At 52.8% G+C, this 18,849-nt stretch overlaps 1 protein-coding gene across 5 annotated transcripts; it reads right to left on the bottom strand.

Moving 5' to 3' along the window:
- Positions 1-673: 673 nt before the first annotated feature.
- mgaa (MAX dimerization protein MGA a) lies at positions 674-18,665 on the bottom strand. 5 transcript variants are annotated; one of them, XM_088433328.1, is made up of 23 exons: positions 18,067-18,665; positions 14,959-16,048; positions 13,047-14,598; positions 12,199-12,310; positions 12,002-12,091; positions 11,635-11,763; positions 11,408-11,530; positions 10,651-11,336; positions 10,289-10,559; positions 8,727-8,878; positions 7,944-8,012; positions 7,790-7,871; positions 7,221-7,498; positions 6,773-7,012; positions 5,881-6,529; positions 5,205-5,378; positions 3,866-4,485; positions 3,326-3,445; positions 2,618-2,729; positions 2,026-2,115; positions 1,634-1,924; positions 1,178-1,237; positions 674-1,048 (listed from the first exon to the last, which is right to left on the bottom strand). In XM_088433328.1, the coding sequence occupies exons 2-23, from the start codon at positions 15,972-15,974 to the stop codon at positions 804-806; spliced, it is 7,161 nt and encodes a 2,386-aa protein (XP_088289454.1). In that variant the 5' UTR covers positions 15,975-16,048; positions 18,067-18,665; the 3' UTR covers positions 674-803. The 5 variants fall into 5 exon arrangements, with proteins under 5 accessions (XP_088289454.1, XP_088289451.1, XP_088289450.1 ...); XM_088433325.1 differs by having other exon boundaries at positions 1,634-1,923; positions 2,019-2,115; positions 17,964-18,664; XM_088433324.1 differs by having other exon boundaries at positions 1,634-1,923; positions 2,019-2,115; positions 18,067-18,664.
- Between the last annotated feature and the right edge of the window lie 184 nt (positions 18,666-18,849).

Below are 18,849 nucleotides of genomic sequence, written 5' to 3'. Positions count from 1 at the left end.
TCGCACCCGATTCAAATGTTCAGGATCATTTCCGAGCCCCCGCGGAGCTTGCTTATAAGCTAGTCGTTTCCATCCGCCGCCTTCCTGAGAGGGGGCATCAAAAAAATACGGGATACCGGCCCTGCCTGGAGGACCGGAGTTCCGCTCCGGGACGCATCGTTTCCATCCTTGTCGCGGACCGGCGACCGGTCGGTTTTGTCGGCGTGCCCGGAAAACGGGTCGGCATTGATCGGCGACCGCTCCATCGTTTGCCTAAAGCGGGGGCGTCAAACTCCTTTTAGCGTGCGGGCCGCGTGGAGGATAATCTCAATAAAATCAGGGTATGTCGCTTGAAACATCACGACCGATCATCAAAAATGATGCAAAAAATTCCGCTCATTTTTACACTTCACAAAATCATCTCGACTTGAAGAACCGGGCGGCGCGTTGGCCGCCCCCGGTCTCGAGTCGTCCCGATTGTCTCGTCCCCGTTGCCCGCCCTGGTCTCCGTTCAATGGTCTTCGTGGCCCGATACCGTTCGGCCCGCTGTTTTTCCGCGTGCCCCGAAACCAGCTGGGTCAAACTCCGCCCGCCACCCCGATAAGGAGAACAAACGCTCTGAAAAACGGATGAACCGACGAAAAGGAGCTAGTGCGCCAACCAAGCTGGCGTAGAGGTCAAAGGGTCCGAGCGATGCGGTCAAGCTTTTATTTAAATTAGTGTCGCAGACGTCACTCGCGTAATCATAACGTAGAAAAATACAAATTGGGGAACAAAGAAAAGTTTGGGTGAGCGGTTGCCGAGGCAACGGCAAAGCGTCCGTTTCACGTGGGCGGCGCCCCCCGCAGGCCCAGCGGGACCAACCTGGGCATGGGCCTCCACGACACGCCCTCCCCCGGGGGCGCCGGCGCCTCGGCGGGGGACGGCCGCTCCATCTGCGCCCCGCCCGCCTTCATGTGCAGCAAAGGGGGAGGGGCCAGCGCGTGACCCTCGTCCCCGGGATCCGGTCGGCACTCCCAGGGCGGCGTGGCGGGAGGGGCCGGCGGGATCGAAGCGTTCGGCCCGTCGACTGAAGATGACATCATGTCACTTTAATGCATGCGGTACGATCACAGCTACGATTATTAGCCGTTATTAGACCTGAAAAAGCTTTCTGCCTGATGCGGGGAATTGAAAACGTTGTACGCTGAGGCCTTACCTGCCGGCCGGGGCCCGGGGGGCGGCTGCGCGGGCAGGTCGGAGTCCGCCGTGGGCAAGCCTGCGCGACACAGAGCGCGTGAGGCCAACTTCTTTTCAAGGACTACGGTCAAGCCCAACCAACGTCAGCCGCTCCATTCATTCCACTCTTTTATCATGTCGAAAATAGAGGTTTTGCAAAAAAGATTTGATTTATATATTTTAGAGCGCTCATTTTTTTTTCTTTTTTTGAAGATGGCGCCCGCCGCGGCGGCCGTCTCTGTCTCGCAGCAAATTCTTTTTCTGTCGGCTTCCCGAGCAGCGTGTTTGCTTATTAACGTAATGACGTAAAAAAAAGGAAAACTGATCTAACTGCGCAAAGAAAACAGGGTCCCCGCCCATTGCCAATCTCTTGCGGAGTTGTTGAGCGCTAATAAATATTTCACAGGTGGCTGAAAAAAGCGCCTCGGCTACTTACCGCCGGCGGGAGGCAAGGAGGGGAGCCTCTTGGAGCCACGGGACGGGATGTCGGGCAGCGTCTTGGGCCGCTCCTTCGCTTCGAGCGAGGGGGGAGGCGGCGCGGGGGCGGCGGGAGCCTCCGGAAGTCCCAAAGCCGACGAAACAAATCCGATGTCGCCGCCGCTCGAAGGGGCCGTGGAATGATGGGGCGCGGCTCGGCGCTCGGGGGCGGGGCTCGACGCGGCGGGCCGCGCGTTTGGGGGCTCGGGCGAAGGCGATAGAGTGAGCCGGATGATGTCCCCGCCGCCGCTGGGGGTCAAGCGCGTCACATTGAGTTTGACCGCGTGGCGGCGACGTATATTGACGGAAACGGGCTTTCATCTTATGGCCCTTGGGCGGCTTACCCGTCGCCGTCGCCGTCGCCGTCGGGACCCGTCTGCTCGCTGACGTCTTCTGGGCCGTCCCAACTTTCTGCGGGCACGCGGTGGCACCGGCCGCCGGCTACGATTGACAAGCAAAGACGTATCCACAAAGACTTACTTGTTTTAGTTGTGGAAAATGCTGTCACTACTCACGTTCTAACGGACGGGGATTGGCCGAGACGCACGTCACGCGAGATGAGACTGCGTTCACAAATACCGGATGAGCTTTTTCTCAAATTTGGGCCAGAATGATCCAATAACGCCTCGTATAAATGCTCCAGGTTTCAAAAGGTAACAAAAGGCACCTTTCCATATGGTTGAATCTGCCAATATCCCTTTCTACTCAAACAACATTTTTTTTTTTCCAAATTCGAGCCGCGCTTGACGAGCGGGTCGGACGGTCGATTCCCGCTTTGGCTGGTCAAATTGCGCGGGCGTCAAACTTCAGCGCGTGTTTTCCACGCGTCTCGCCCGATTCAAATGATGAGCTCATGGGCGGGAGCTTGAAAATCATCGCGGTGGCTGTAATGGGGCGCGACACACAGGGCGGAGCGGACTTCCGAGTGAGGGACGGAACTCACGCAGCGAAGGAAGGAGGACGGCCATCAGGTGGTCCCTGCGCCTGGTCAGCACCCTCTTGGCCCTCCTCAGATGCTTCTCGGCGGCCCTCAGCTCCTCGATGGTCAGAACGGCCTGAAAGCGAACGGCCGCGTCATCCGACGGGACGGCGCCCTTGCGCCGCGTTGCGGTCTTTGCCCCGAAGCCGCGAGTCCAAAATAAAAAGGCCCTTCTCTGGCACGCTTGCATCGGAAACGCGGTACCAGATACCAATGGTGCGTCCCGCTCAAACGGGAGGACGACCTCTTGGCTTTCGCAAGACTTCTCCGGGGAAAGGCCGAGTTTTCTTTTCATATTCTATTCTCCGCACAAAGCGGCTGCCTTGTGAGACGGAGAAGAAAAAAACGCTTGCTATTTTGCAAACCCATTCAAATTAGTGTTTCGACTAATGGGAGGGAGCGAAACGTCCAATTTTGGGGATCTGAAGCAAAGAATTTTTTTGCTCATCAAATACCGTGAAACAAGTGAGTGCGTGCGCTCATTGCGACTGCTTCCTAAATCCTTCACCGAGCGAATGGTGCCCGCGTAACAGTAAGCGGACGGGCAAAGAAAACCAAATCGGTCGGAACGTTGGAACTTGCTAACCTTTCTTTTGGTCACATTTAGTTTTTTGCTTGTTCCATAAATTGACACTTCATTAACCCTTTTTTTTTTGAACATCACACGCTCACCTCGCGCAAGGCGGTGACGGTGGACACGGCGGGGTCCAGTCGGAGTTCCTTCTTCAGGCCGCTCACCATCTGGGCCAGCCTGTACCGCCGCCTCCTCTCCAAGCTGTTGTGGAGCGCTTTCTGCACAAGGACGGCAGATGACACGCGAGCGCCGGGAAAGCTAAAACGGGATTTACGAATGGCAGCGTCCGGGTCCCGAAAGCGGACGCGCCGAAGCCCACCGATGACGTTCGAGCGCCTCTCGCTTCTAGGCTTTACGACAGACATCTTTTTCGTACTACGAGCCGCTACTTTTTTTTCTCGTGATTTGAGCTCTGTGGCTCCGACGCGGCTGCTCCGCAATAAGTTTTTTTTTGTTGGCTACCCAGTACGAGACAATCCGCCGGTTAAAGCAAACGGATGCATCGATTCAAGGTGTCAATTTGTGGAACGACTATGAAATAGATCTGAAAAGGTGCGAATGGAGGGCTTCGCTCAAAACAATATGGGAGTCAAAATATAAAAACCGCCGGATAAGGTTGTATGCTGCGAAAGGCTTACGTCTTCCACGTGGCGGGATTTCTCTTGGTCATTGGAGTCGCCCCTCAAGTCGGACGACTGATCCGTCTCGTCGCTGGACGAGTCCAGCAGGTCGATGTGCACGACGCGCTCGCGCTTCCCGACGTCCTCGTCGTCCACAATGCAGACGACGTCCAAGTCCGCCAGGCCCCTGGCGGGCTCCGGCCATCTGGACGAAGGAGACCCTGCGGGGGAGGCCCCCGACTCCGGGGGAGTCCCGCCGGGGGAGGCCCCCGACTCCGGGGGCGTCCCGCCGGGGGGCGGCGCGGCGACATCTGTCGGGCCGCCCGGGAGGGTCGGCGCTTCCGTCGCCGGCCGCATGCTGCGGACTTCTGAGATGACGAGGTCCGAGGCGCTCTCCCGGGCCGAACCCGGGACGGCGGCCTCGGCCGGAAGGAGGCCGGTCACGTTGACGCCGACGTTCTGTTCGGTGGACGCGGGCGGAAAGAATCCGCGGATGCCGGCGCGCTGACTCGAGGGCGCGGCCGGCAACGAGTTGACAGTGACGGGTTTGAGGCCGGGGGCGGGGCTTGGCAGCGCCGGACGAACGATGCCGCTCGCGGGAGTCTTAAGAGACGAAGCCCCACGGACGGAGGGGGTACCTGAAGACACAACGGGGTCCCCGCAAGTGGGACATTGTTGATCTGTTCGTACAACTAACTAACGTACAACTACCAAACTTGACAAAAAAGACATTGTCAACGGCTAACATTGTACATACCCACATCAAAACCCATACGTAACGTAGCGCTTTGAGCGGTCGCCTCTGACGCTCGCATTGTTAGCACTTTAGCAATGACATCCCACGAAAAACACTTCGCATAATCCCAAACTATACTTACATGCTCAAAATAATCCAAAAATCAGATATAAATGCGCCTTGTAAATGATTCCTGCATCCCCGGAAACGTCAAAGAAAAACATACAACTTAAACGTCCGAAAAAGGTGTCTGTCTCTGCACTCCTCAACACACCGGCGCCGTCTCAAGGCAAACAAGGGAACTGCATTCATAGTCAGCCACTACATTTAATATGACGAATTTAAAGGGTTTAGGAACTTTTTTTATTATTCACGATATATTTTGATCATTGTGCACTAGTGTCGTTCTAATAGGTCTTTGATGCATTTTATAATTGAAAAATATTCATTTAAAGGGTTTAGGGGCATTTTGGGGGGATTTACATGTAAAAAGCCGCTCTACTTAGGAAAGATTCGAGTGACTAAATGCCTGATCGCAAGTAGTAGTACAGTACCGCTGTATAGTAGATATTACCTTGAGGACTTTGGTTACACAAAACAGTTTTAGTTTGGAGGACTCACCCATCTTGATGGGGGCGGCCGGTCTCAGCTGGTTGAAGGGAATCAGCTGGACCAGTTTCCCGTCCGGTCTGCGATAGTAGCGGGAGCCTGTTGGGCTTTGCACCTGCCGCAGGATCATCCTGACCGTCGTTGACGACGGCACCGGCGGGCGTGTGGCGGTGGCGGCGCGGGGGCCTGGAAACGGAGCGGTTGCAGACCCTAAAACCTCTTTTTCTCATTGGTTCTCCAATCCACGAAATATGCTTGAAGATGAATGTTTAATGAAATAGAGCGCGAGGAGTAACCATTGGCAAGTATTCCATTAAAGCGTCCGTGAAATCAGGGGCCCCCAAACTTTTTGTCACCATGGACTGGTCAACGCCTGAGATTTTTATTGAGGACCGGCGGACCCTGCTCTCAAGTGAGGCCGCACTGTCCTTCCTCACTACAAAATGTGACATCAACAGTGGCTCCAAAAAACAAAGATCCAGCCAGACAAAGCGCAATGAACTGTTAAAGGACAAATGAAAGCGGTTGCCAAACATCATTATTTGGGGCGTGGCCCGCGTGATCCACCGACCAGTATCGGGCCGCGGACTGGCGGCTGGAGACCTCTGCGCTAAATGACAACGCAGGGTTTAGGGAATGAGTGAAAGACTCCGAGCACAGATTCAGACATCATTTTTCGAAAGCTCACCTGACGACGGAGGAGGGACAACGTAGTACGTGACAGCGGGGGTGGAGACAGGGGCGGCGATCGCAGCGGAGGCGGAGGTTGTCGTGAAGGTGCCCGTTGAAAGGGCGGTCGCCGTTGCCGCGGAGGCGGCGGCCGACGCGGTTGCGACGCTTTGCGCGGAGGGGACCAACGGGGCGGGGGCGACGATTGGCGGGGAGGAGACGACCGGCGCGGGGACGACGATCGGCGTGGATGCGACCGCTGGCGTGGAGGCGGCGCTCGCCGTGGACGCGACCGTCGGTGAGGGGGCGACGCTTGCCGAAGAGGCGGCAGGCCATGCCAAAGCCACGCTTGGATCGGGGGGGTCGGGTACGGCGGCGGACGTCGGCGCAGAGGCGGCCGGCGACGTGAAAGTGGAGCTTGCCCTGGGGGGCCTGCTTAACGTGAAGCTGGCGGTTGGCGCGGAGGTAGCGATGGGCGCGGAGATCGCGGTTGGGCAAGTCAGTTGGTGGGAGCCCGAGGACATCTTCTGGGTATTTGGAACGAGCTGCCGCCGCTTCCTGGTGGCCGCCACGCGGCCGGTCAGATATGCCGCCAGACGGTTAGCGGGGTGGAGCGCCCCCATCTCGCCCAACTGGATCTTGGCCAGAGGATACATTTTTCCATTCACCTGGATGGACAAAAACAAAAAACGGCAGCCGATCAGTCACTTGGCCTATCCATTACTCTGCCTCCACAACCTGCCATCTGCTATTATTTCAATCACTCCAATTCAATTCATATTTTCGTTTCATAGCTGACAATTTGACCATGGGCTAAAGTAGGAGCGTCCGCATTTTTTTTTTTTGCCCCAAGATCTATTCTCTCACTTTGGAAGTACTCTGGATAAAAAGTGGAACGGCGGCGGTCCGACCTGGATGGGGTCCCCGCCGCCCGGTCGCTTCTTCTCGGCCAACAGGAAGCCAGCGGCCGAGACGCCGTTGAGGAAGGGGAGAACCGCGCGGATGCCCGCCGGCTCGCTCCCAACGCGCGCCTCCTCCGGGTCGCTTTGGTCAAGCCCCTGAGGCGAGCCGTCCTCAAAATCCTCCTCGGTGACCTCGCGCTGCCAGGCTTCCACCGGCTCCGCCTCCTGCGCCGTCTGACCGCGGTCACCCTGAGGAGGCGCGACGAGAGCCGTTGACTCCAAGGCGCAAACCTTTACGACTCCGGACTTAGGAAGGTTCAAATATTCAATCCCAGGAACCTTTTCACCCTTTTTTCCCCCCCTCAAATATTAGAGTGGGCCTGACAGTGGCTGGCACCGAATGAGTTAATTGCGACAGACTGTGTGACTTAAGTTACCGCGCGAGGTCCACACCGACCTGACGAGCTCCGTCTTGTTTGCTGATGAGAACTTTGTGGTGGATGGTTCCGTTGTCCTCCAGCGTCTGACTGATGGGGCTGATCTGGTATCGGAGGGCCCAAAAAGGGTTTTTCAGCCGATCCTGTGCCATGGCCTCGCACAGGATCTTCAGCACGTGTTCGCGGTCCTCGTCGCATGTCCAGCGGCCTTCGGTGAGGATGGTCAGGCGCCTGGAAGGTCTCGATTCCATCCGCTTTGGAGGTGGACCGGACGCGGCCGGTTGAGTCGACTTGCCTTCTGAGTTGCAGGAAGAGAGGACAATCGCGTTCAAAGTCAGGGCGTCCGAAATCACGGACCAGCGTTTCAAAATAGTGTTATGCGCACACACACACACACACACACATCATGTTTTACACAAACTTTTATACAAAATTGCGAAAAATACAATGGACTGTCTGAAAAAAACGTGGTATTGAACATCTCGGGTGTTATCTGAAATACATCCATAGATTGATTTGAACATGCAGAGGGGACAATCCCTCTTTCTTGCTCTTCTAATAGGATCGGACTTTAATCAAAGAAACGTACCTGCGCACAAAGTTTTGTGTTTATTTCCATATTTCATCTTGCCGTGTTTCGTCTTGCAATGTTTTGGTCTCCTGGACAGCTTCTGGGAAAGCACAGGAGGCAGCATCACTGGCAGTTTGGTGGCTGAAAATCTTTTTATTTAGTCGGTCCTTACCTGCTTTGTTATCACGCGCTTTCCCACAAATTTTCTCACTCGGGCACAGTCGCTTCCATCCTTTCGCATCTATTGTGTAGATTGGGAGTTTTACTATTCTTTTTCACATCATTATTCTAATTGTAAGCAATATCAATTGATTAAGTCCATTTTGTGTAGGTTCGCAGTTTAAATAGACAAGAAAGTGATCCATTATCCACATAGTGATCCATTTTTTCTTTTTATTCGACGCAACTCCAGGAAGACTGATCCGTCAAAGCCGAGTTTTGACGCACAGATGGGCATTTTTATATCGGCCGTATCCTTACTTACAATAATTGCCGTGACGGGACGCTCTAGAGGGCAGACGTCACGTGGCTGTTAGCAGCAGGCGCCTGTTGCAGTTTGTGATAGCTGAGGTGGTTACCTCATTGTTTTTCATGAAAAGAAGCGAGCGGGCTGAAGCGACGTCCGAGTCCGTCCTTGTTAACACGCAGGAATAGTCCTCAAACGGAGAGGATCATGTCAAAGTGACGATGTCTCCATTCTGTTTTGTTATAGTTTTGACATTGTTGCCAAAGTGTTGGTGCGGCTTATACAAGCTAACCTAAAAAGTACCAGGATTTGAGCCCAGACTTGAGCGTACGTCTTAGACACGGGTGCGTCTTATATTTTGGGGAATAACGGTAAAACGTGTGTCTCCCAGCACCCGACTTAAAAAAACAAAACAAAAAAATTGATCATCAAAAAGACAAAGAGAGCTGCAAAATTGCACAACACTGTCAAGGAAAGAAAGAGACGCACCTGAGACAATATTCCAGGGACAGCAATGCTTGGGGAAAAGTAGGACGTTTCTGGGATTTGGGTCTCCTCCGGGTCCAAGTCCTTGCTGTCCCTCTTCCAGAGCCTCCGGACGCGTTCAGCGGGCTGAGATACGCTGTCGGCTTCCTTAAGTACTGAAGTGGGAACGCAGGACACACACACACACACACACAAAAGAATAAAGCATCGGATATTAGTCCGCATCTCAACCGATGGTGGGCGACCCGTGGCTCGGGAGACGCTTTTTCAAAAAGCTATGAAAATTGATGGAATAATTACGCGGTATGTATATTTGTCATCATATGAAAGCACATTGCTTGCACACCTATTGGCACGTGCGTGCGCACACACGCAGACATAAACAATTCCTTACAGCACTGTATGTGGCATAGCTGTGAAACTCGGAAGCGCCTTCTTTGTAATCAAACGAAGAGGCGAGCCCGAGATCAGCGGAAGACCTAAGATCTCTCTCCCGCTTTTGCAAAAGCTCGTTTTTGACTCACTCTCGCCTTTTCCGCAGCTTAACTATTCATAACTCTGACAAAAATAGAAAAAGATGGAAAATATTTTTTTTCTTTTAATCAATCGTATTTCTCGGGTACAAGTCGACATCCCTTTTTTTTTTAACTTCAATTTGGGTGAATTTGACAAATTTGTGAATATGTCTACCCCTGACTTTAGTTGTTCCATAGATCATGGCTGTCCAATCAAAACACACGGTGGGCGTCACTAAAATACTTGTAGACGCATCATACATCGAGTAAGATTATGTTGCGGTTACGGGGCCCGTCTTGGGACCTGCCCATTTTGTGTGAAACGGAGGTCTGTGGAGATGATTTGCTGATCATCTTCCTTTATACAAGTCCACTGACAATTTTACGCAAGTGACATTTGTGAGACCAGAGCGTGGAAAGTTCGCACCTGCCGACATCCATGCCGGCTTCAAGCGCGTGTCCATCCGTGGCCGGTCAAGCGGTCTACGTTTTCCTTTCAATCCGTCCATCATAATGGATCAAAATCAGTCAAAATAAGTTAGCCACGCAGCCCCTTCGTCGGCAACAAAGAAGCAATTAGGCGGCACTTGATGAAAATGCATCTTACAGATGTTCTGTGCAGACGCTCTCAAACGGACGCATGCTATATCGAATTTGCGTCATATATCATTATTTTCAGCCTTGTAAATGGCATGACTTTTTTTCAAATTCAAATTATTTTTTTTTAATTTAATTAATTTAATTAATTAATTAATTTAATTAATTTAATTTATAATTTAATTTTTTTAATTAGTTATTCAAACGCAGATACGCGGAAGAACCGAGTGCGTTTTGAGTTATGCGGTCCACCCCCCTCTTCCGGGGGTTGAAAATTCAGAAAGAAAACTCGACTCGTACACCGAGAAATGCAGTAGTTTACAAACATCGTTCACTTTTTCCATTGCTGTAAAATGAGTAGAATAAATATTAAATTCCAACAAAGGTGTGTTGCCCCCCCCCCAATTTTTTTTAAAAATGGCTTTGTTTGACGGGCAGGCAACTCAGACTTACCGTAGGCCATCTTCATCCTCTTTCTCTTCTTTTTACCACTGCCGTGGCTTGAAGGGCTGGAATCCGAAGTGTCCAGGTTCTTGAGCAGAACCACCTTCTGCTTGAGGCAGCTGCAACCCAGCATGCACTCGGAACGCCCGCAGTGGCAGACCCGGGCCGTGTGGGCCAAGCTGGAGCAGACGCAGCCCAGTCGGCAGAAGTCGTTGAGGCAGGCCGATTCCGGCCTGCGGGGCATCTGGATGGGGGCGGTGGGGTTGTCGCTCACAAAACCCTGGCAGGAAACAAACAATAGCGAGCGCCTTTCAGCAAAACTAATGTATATGTTGAAGAAAAGAGGGCACTTATGCACCACCGCGGGGTACCTTCAAGGTGAACAGCGACGTCAGCGATATGGAGGCCCTTTCCTCTGTGACGTAGGTGCGGGGATACCCGGCCCACATGGCGCCGTCCTCCAGGTCTTTCTGTCTCAGCTGGCTTCGGGTCAGAGGCGCTTTCGGGGAATTCGAACGTTCGGGGTTCAACCGCAGGGCGCTCAGCTTCCGTTTGAGTCGCTCCCCCCTCTCGGGCGGAGGGGACCGAGCGGGGGGCGAGGATAAGGCGCCTGCCATCGGGCTGACTGACTTCTTAGGTTTTGGAGCTTCTGCCAGAGATGCTGAGGTCTGGGGCGCTTCCTTCCAGAGGGGATCCGGTGCGGCGGTAGCAGGAGGATCCAGACCTTTCCAACTCTTGGGCTTCCGCTCCACTTTCCTGGAGGGCTTAAACTGCCTATGGGGAGCTTTGGCTCTCTTGGAGGGTGGGATGAAGCCGGCGATGAGGTCCGAGGTGGGCGAGATGGCGCTTTGCTTCTTGAGGACGCTGCCAAGCGTGCGCACGTAGCTGCTGCCGCTAGCCGGAAGCTCGTAGACGGGCAGCGAATCCGCGGGCGGCTGAGAGAAGCTGGCCACGCGCTGGTCGATCAGCTTGGCCTCGCTCTCCAGGTACTGATCCAGCATGTCGCTGCAGAACGCCGACAAGTTCTTCTTGGTCTGCTCCGAGCTGGCCGACGCTGCTAATAGCACACCTCCACGTGAGACGGCGCTCACCCCCCCCCGGACACACACGCAGACACACGCGGGTCACCTTCGGACTTGGAAGGCGAAGGCGCCTCTGAAGATTCAGAGGGACTGAATTTTTCTCTCCACCCTTTAATCTGCGTCACGTCCGTAGCCTTTCCGGTTCTGGACACAAACGATCCAGAAGTACCTGGAAAAAGACGCAACGCGCGTCGGAACGTACGACGACAGGGCCGCGCTTCCTGCTAGCAAACCGTCACGGTTGTCGCGGGTACGGCAAACTGCGTGACTCACCCTGCAACGGCGGCAGCGACTGGCCGGGGGGTTCAAAGGCGGCCCCCGGAGAGGGTATGGGCAGACGGACGCCCAAGTACTGCAGGTCGATGGACAGGCTGGGGTCCAGCAAATTCATCTTCAGTCCAACTGAACAACACAACACGACTGCGTTGTTACACGTTGTCAGACTCACGGAACAACCGCTTAAGTCTTTTGGGAAGGTTTTCAAAAAATAAGGGACGAAAGAAAAAAAAAATTCAAGAAGCAAGATTGCCTCAATTCAATCCTTATTTGACACGAACTTATATATACACCCGAAAATAATCAACAAGATTAGATTGCGTAGCTTTCAGGAGAGAGAGAAAAAAACACAGGGGACTCTCACCCTCCTGGAGCACCGGGTGGATGACCTGCTGGTGTTTCATCCACCTCATATCCTTGAGAAGAACTTCCTCAAAGGAAGCAATTCTCTCTCCTGGCGAAAAAAGTCAACAGAAAGCTGTGAGCCCGGCACAGAGAAGAAAAGCTCATCCGGAGCCACGGCCGTTTCACCGGATGGGCACGGAGGAGGAGAGGGTCTACCGTGGGAGCGGTCTTCAGTCGGTTCCCGCTGGGCGGCGCCCGATACGGACGAGACGAGACGGCTGCTCGCTTCTTGCTCTTCGCTGTCGGCGATGTGAAGTTTGAGAGCCTCCTGGAATTCGAAAGGTCCACTTTGTCGTTTGCGGTCTCGTTAGTTTTTATTTCGGCTGCGTGGCTTGAAGTCACGAGGGTTTGCTTTAGCTTTGACCAAAAATGAAATCGATTTGTGCGAATTCCGACTTGTTTTCCGTGTCCATCGATTGTTTTTGATGGGAAAGTTGCCAACATGCTAAAGCGTTATCTGTGAACATTAAGCTACTCAAACCAACGGCAATAGAGAAACCGCGAGCCGGTGGTGGGGCGCACGTACGGCACGATACCCATACGATTCATTGGGAACAAAACAATTTCAAGGCCGCTGCGCGTTTCAAAATTTACAGTTTAATGAACGATTCGACTGTTGAAGGGCCCTCTGTCGTAGGTATTGAACCTTTCTTATAAAGTGATATTTATTCCGTTTTGCTAAAGTGCTGGTGCATCTTACACGCGCGGGGTAACATACAAAATACCTGAAGTCGACCCTAAAATGAAGAGAGCGATCTATACAAAGATGCGTCTCATATTCGAGGAATTACGGGTCTTCACGTTTGACAATAAGAGGTTGACGCCACCGAAAAATGGCTAAGCTACTGCCGACCGATGAAGAACTCCGGTTCTTAACGACGGTGGGAAGCCGAGAGACGGGCTCGTACGGGAAGTCCCCGGATCGGGTCGTTTGACCGAGGCCTTAAAAATGAAGAAGAATGACGGCAACAAACTAAACATTGTCGTGTGAATGCACTAGCTACCTTGGACGTGAACGAGATAAAGAGCTGCTCCTCAACTTCTTCCAGGTTAGGCTTCATGGTCGCGTAGGCGGTCTCGTCCGTCTTCAGTTCCAAATCGGACATGGCGGCTTTCCGTCGACGAGCCTTTTTTTTGCTTTTCAATTGTTTCGGGGATGGCATCGTTGGGCCGAGCGCGGGGGGAGCCGATGCATTAGTTTCTCCCGGGACTTCGGCTGGACAGGGGGGCGTCGGCGAATCGCTGTTGGGAAACTCTACCCCCATTCCGAGGGGCTCCTCCGTAGAGAAAAAATGCACTAGGTCTGCAATGGAAGGAGTAGGGGACAACGCGTCGCCGTCCAAAGATGAGAACGACGGCGATAGCGTCAAGGGAAATGCAAGAGGAGACAGTTCCCCGGGGGAAGGCAGCGGCTGTTCGCCCTCTTGAAAAGAAAGAGAATTGACGGTCGGGGGCTCAGGGCGGATCGGGACAGGAGACGGGGACGGATCGACGGCCGGAGTTTGGGAAGGCAACAAGGGGGAAAGCCTCTGCGATGTGGGCCGGAACACCTCTAAGGAAGCGTCCACGTAGGGCTCGGGAGGAGGTAAAACCGTATGCCACTTAAAGACGGACGGTCCGAAGTCTTTGCCTAGTGGCAAACCCTCGGGAGGCTTGGAGGAGCCGGAGTCCAGATCCAATGCAAAAGCGACGGGGAGAGAGGGTAGTGGCTCCGGCGAACTCACGGGGGACAAAGAGACAAAGGGAAAAGGCGAACAGGGGGAGTCCGAAAGAAAATGAGCAGGCTTGGACGCTGAGGGCAGGGCGGTCGGCACGTTGGCGCCGTCTAATTCCGTCGTCAACAGCGAAGCCAAAACGGGAGACAAAGATGAGGTAGTAAGTGTCGAACAACTCAAAGTCTTGCGGTTACCAAGCGGCTCATCCACCCTGGCAGACGCCGCTTTGGCTGCATCGGGAGCCGAACTCGCCAGGGCACGATCGAGTGCCCCTAATGGTTTCGGTTCCCGAGAGGTCGCGGCGTCTTCGGAAGGCGGCCTAGAGATATGCCGGGGAGGCTCTTTTCCTAAACTTTCGCTTGGGGTAGAATCCCGGTTCTCGGGTTTGACGTTACATCCTGTTTTGATATTCTGATCAGCAGAAGCGGTCTTTGGTTTGCTTTGGAGCTCTGCGGGAGCTTGTGCCCAGGAAGGATCCGGTTTACACTTCACTGTCTTGGTCTTAGTGGAATGCTTTTTCAAGAACAGAGCCAACGCCGGCAGGGGAAGAGGCCGTTTAACACTGGGCGTCGGCCGGACCGCAGACTGACTTTTAGGGTCGGAAACAAGCGCTCCTTGCGGGGCGCCGCTCTTTTCCGGCGGCGGAGGTTCACCAGACACGGGAGACTCCTTGTCCGCTTCGTGAGTATCTTGGCTTGTGTCTTTGTCCGAAGAGGTTTTAGTGTTGCTTTGCCTCAGTTTTTTGGAGAGGCTTAATGAGTCCACGTTGCATCTTGTTAAGGATATGTGCGCCTCTCGAATGAGGTCCCCAATTAATTGTTCCGCTGGGCGAGCACTGCCGCTGAATGAAACAACAGGAGGACTTGTGATTTATTTAGAACTTACGAGCCGGCAGCATCTCGACGACAATAAAGAGCATAGTGTCAGAAAGGTGCCAGAACCGCGACGACCCGTTCAAAAGGGACGTTGCCGACGTTTCACCCGGTCGACACGTAATGACGGCGCGGTTTGAGAAAGACAGACATGTTCAAATACAGCGCAATCGGCGGTTGAAACAGGTAACATGGAGGACACTCTTCTTGACAGACAACTCAAACCGGAATAGAAAACAATGTTTTGTTGCGGTAAACGCCGAGAGGACGACGCAATTTTTATCCTGAACAGAAATCCGAACAAAGATCGTGAGTCAAGAGGCTCTTACCAGGCGCTGTTGTTCACAACTTTGGGTGCGGATCCAGAGGACGTTTCTTGGACACAAGCCTTGGCCGAGGATGCGGCGTCCTGTAAGGTCCGAGCTTTGTGATTCGCGAGCAAAGACTTCAAGCTTTTCTTTAGCGGTCGCTGCTGACCGGACGCTTCGGCTACGGATCCCAGCTTCGGACCCAGTGAAGCCAAGCTATCCTCCCTGAGTCCCTTGGCGAACGGGCTGTAGTCAACCTTCAGTTGAGCAAATCGGGAGTTATGGTACGCGGCCACAGCCATGAACTCGGTCTGTCGAAATGTGAACGTGGCAACGTTTGAGGCGTTCATCTTAATATCTTTGGCAGCTTTCTCTGTCTGGACCACATGCAAACGCGGAATATAGCGATGCATTGGGTGCAGTACGGCGTTGCCTTCCTGGTCAGCCGCGTTGCTGGTGAGCTTCAGTTTGTAAAACGAAACGGGATTCTGCATCCAGCGGTGACCCTCGGAAGGCGAATCGGGATGCGTAAACAACGATTTCGTCAGGTGACGTTCTGCCTTTCCGGCCACCTGCCAGCCGGCGCCCGTCCACGTGTATCGACTCTGGTCTACGAGCTGGATGTCCATCATCAAAACGTACTTCTTGGATGAGTGCAGTCCAGAGATGCGGAAGCGACAATACGGAAACATCCTGCTGCCTTGCTTGGTCAGAATCATCTCAGTTTTACACCGAAAGAACTCATTCCACATGTTGTTGTTGTCCAAAATGACTCTGATGCCTCTGCAAGTACTCTCGGGCGAAATGACATCCTCTCGAGGAGGTTTGGCGGCAGCGCGCCCGCCGCCGGGCGTTCCCGGCCGCACGTCAGCTCCGACCGTTACGGCGGCCTCCTTGCAGCTTCCGTTTGAGGCCGGCGGGCCGCCGCTCGGCCGGCCAAAGCGCTGAGGCAAATAATCGGCATCGGGTGCGGCTGCCGGGCTGGCCGCCCCGCCGTCATCGAACACCATCGCTTCCTGCTGCGCTTTAGAGGCCATGGACGCATCCCAAACGTCTAGGGGATGGAACCATTTAGCATTTTGTTTGTCTCAGCAGAGGGCACGCAGACATCCTGGAAAAAAAAAAAAAAATCACGATAATTAAGACTACTGTAATTCATGACACAATCAACCTACTACGGTAACGTGCTACTGAATATACATGCTAGCAGACTCCAGCATGCCAACGAAAAAGATTCAAGTTTTATCGTCATATGCATAGCAATACTACACAACGACATTTTTATTCTGTTTACGTCCCCGAGCAGACTACATTCCACAACCAAGCAAATAATAAAGTAGGCAATAAAAAAAATAAAAACAGTAACAGAGCAATAAGTGCAGTCATAATGAACTAATACACGAATAGACTTACATACGAAGCATATAATGGAGTAGATCGAGTGGATACTGTAACTGTATACATATTATGTATTTAGCAGCTTTTCTGCACTGTGCAGGATTTGTAAGGTGTATGTGTGTGTGCGGTAAAGTGACCGGTGATAAACTGCTTATTGTGGGTTCTTAACATTAACTCATTCAATGCCAGGGACGTTATATTAGAGAGCCTGGACATTGAATCCCAGACACTTAAGTAATTAAATCGATACCTAAATAGATGAAGGACATTTATTTCTCTATACTTTAGTATTAATTATCTGTCTTGACAGGGGCGCCCAAGCCCGGTCCTCGGGAGCCCATGTCCAGCCTGTTTTCCATGTAAACTTCATCTGCTAAACACCAGATTCAAATGTCAGCTCATAAGCAAGCTTTGCAAAAGTCTGATAACAATGATGGCTTCTTGAATCAGGCGTACCGGATGAGGATTGCATGGAAAACAGGCTGGATAGTTGCTCTTAAGGACCGCACTTGGGCACGCCTGGTCTACACTTTTGAAAAACGTGAAAATACGTCCCTGGCACCGAATGACTTCAAAATGCCTTTTCCAGGTGCAAATTCAAGTTTGAAGACCAAATAGCAGCTGAGGACCGTAAGTAGCCTGTTTGCTAACATGTAACAAGCCGACTGCACAACCGTCCAATTTCTACACGGCCGAGTCTCATCGGGGTCGCTGACGAGCAAGGTGGAGTTGACCCGTCCCTAACTAACTCACCGCAAGTAACGCGGTGGACCTCGAACGCACATTTGCGGTAGCAACGTGACTAGAAGCAGCCGTCGTCATGAAAAACATGGAACGAGCACATCGGACGCATCTAACATCCCCCGTTACAAATCATCTTACAATAACGCAAATTGTAAACGACCATTTCTATTACGATACTGCGCTTCTCACAAACAATATTCGATCTGTGCTCGTTAAATTGAGGTCGGACAATGAGCGGCGCTGTTCCAAATATCCCTGGGAGTTTCCATACAAGATTATAGCTGGATATCGGTAACCGGATATCGGAGAAGGGGTTGCCCGAGGAGCAGACACGACCAAAGAGTCCAGCAAATATTCATGAGAAAAACTGAAATTGGGGCCTACTGATTTGAAAGCAGTTCTCAACGGTCGTGACAAAATAACTCATCTCCGATAATAAAAATTCTTGGTGTGTCGCACGCGGGTAGAAGCGGCCATTCCACCCCGAACCCCTGTCAGTTTACAGAATGTCCACGCTTTTCAAAGAACCAAAAAGATGTCTATATTGTTTGTGTTGGGCGGAATGCTAGTCCCTCCAAAAACACTGAAACTAACCAAAATTGTTTCTTTGCATGCAAATCACCCAAATTTGACAAGGTTTTGGCCAGATGTGGATCAAATATTTCAGAATGCATCATCCATTAGTTTAAAATGTTTGCTTATTAGTTCAAGTTGCAACTTAACTCCAAGCGGCCGGTAGCGTGATTTGATACGCAAGCAAATAATTTGATATTAACTTTACAATAAGAGTTGTATAGACAATATTCACCCCCAGGATGCTTTGAAAGCCATTTTTCAAACCATCCCTACCTACCCAAGTATCAAGCAAGAAGGTCAGGACTTACAATGGGGTACCTGGCTAGCATGTTAGCAAGCCGACATGCTAGCAGGGCCTGAAGCACGACCTCCACTAAAGGCGAGCAGTTGTCGTGACGTCACTCGGATTACCTTGAACACGGTTAAAGGCTCGCACCGCGCGGACGCCGTGACCTCAATCCGTTTTAAGGGCCGTTTCCCCGCCGTCCGCGCCCCGTCTCGTCAACATCTTGCTCGCTCGGCAGCCCGGGACCGCGGCTATGCTAGCAAGCGTGCCGCCTGCCGTCGGTCGCTCCGTCTTTCGCTCGGCCCGTCCGCACGCGCGCCCCTACGTCACCACGCGTTACTGCGCACTCTCCCGGTTGGGCCGCCATTTTGACGCCGCCTGCCGGCTCTTCGCCTTCGGCCCGTCGCCACCGTTGTCGTTCGACGCCCGGCCGGCGGCGCCGCGTTGACCGCCGCACCCCTCCCAAACAAGTTCGGTAGGCTTTGCACCGCACCGCACCGCGACGAGGCGAGGCGAGGCGAGGCGAGAGATCCAGCAGCAACGTCGGACCTCAGCGGGGACGATTACCGGTCTGGAATCCGGACTAACTCGACCACGACGAATTTGAGACGGTTCTACAACCGCGACGTCTACTGATACTTTACGACTGCGACGAACTTGAGTTAGCGAAACTACTACAATGTGTGCTGGGTCGAGTAAGTAAGACGAATTGGGCGTGTAGTTGACAACGGCGACATTTTTTGATAGTTACGATCGTTACCGATACAAAATGGCGACAGTCTTCCTCGTCCCGGTCAACCGCAGTGGTGGGAAGGCATGTCTTCGAAAACGGCCGCTCAACATACTTTGGAAAGAGAAAAGGAACCCTCGGCGCCAAGAATTACGATCGTTTGCCGTAGAAAATGTAC

The sequence above is a fragment of the Hippichthys cyanospilos genome, chromosome 14 (assembly GCF_059441005.1).
Source record: "Hippichthys cyanospilos isolate Australia breed blue-spotted pipefish chromosome 14, RoL_Hcya_1.0, whole genome shotgun sequence".
Classification (NCBI taxonomy): Eukaryota; Metazoa; Chordata; class Actinopteri; order Syngnathiformes; family Syngnathidae; genus Hippichthys; species Hippichthys cyanospilos.
The sequence above is the reverse complement of the archived record's forward strand: the minus strand, read 5'-3'. Positions and strand labels throughout refer to the sequence as shown.

What these genes read in the sequence shown, in the direction of transcription:
- mgaa (XM_088433325.1), bottom strand. Translation starts at nt 15,974, where the DNA reads ATGGCCTCTAAAGCGCAGCAGGAAGCGATGGTGTTCGATGACGGCGGG. An exon ending in CCACCCGGTGCTCCAGGAGG is followed by an intron (nt 11,764 to 12,001) that starts GTGAGAGTCCCC and finishes TGTGTTGTTCAG; the next exon opens with TTGGACTGAAGATGAATTTG. An exon ending in GGCGACGGCGACGGCGACGG is followed by an intron (nt 1,924 to 2,018) that starts GTAAGCCGCCCA and finishes CTTGACCCCCAG; the next exon opens with CGGCGGCGGGGACATCATCC.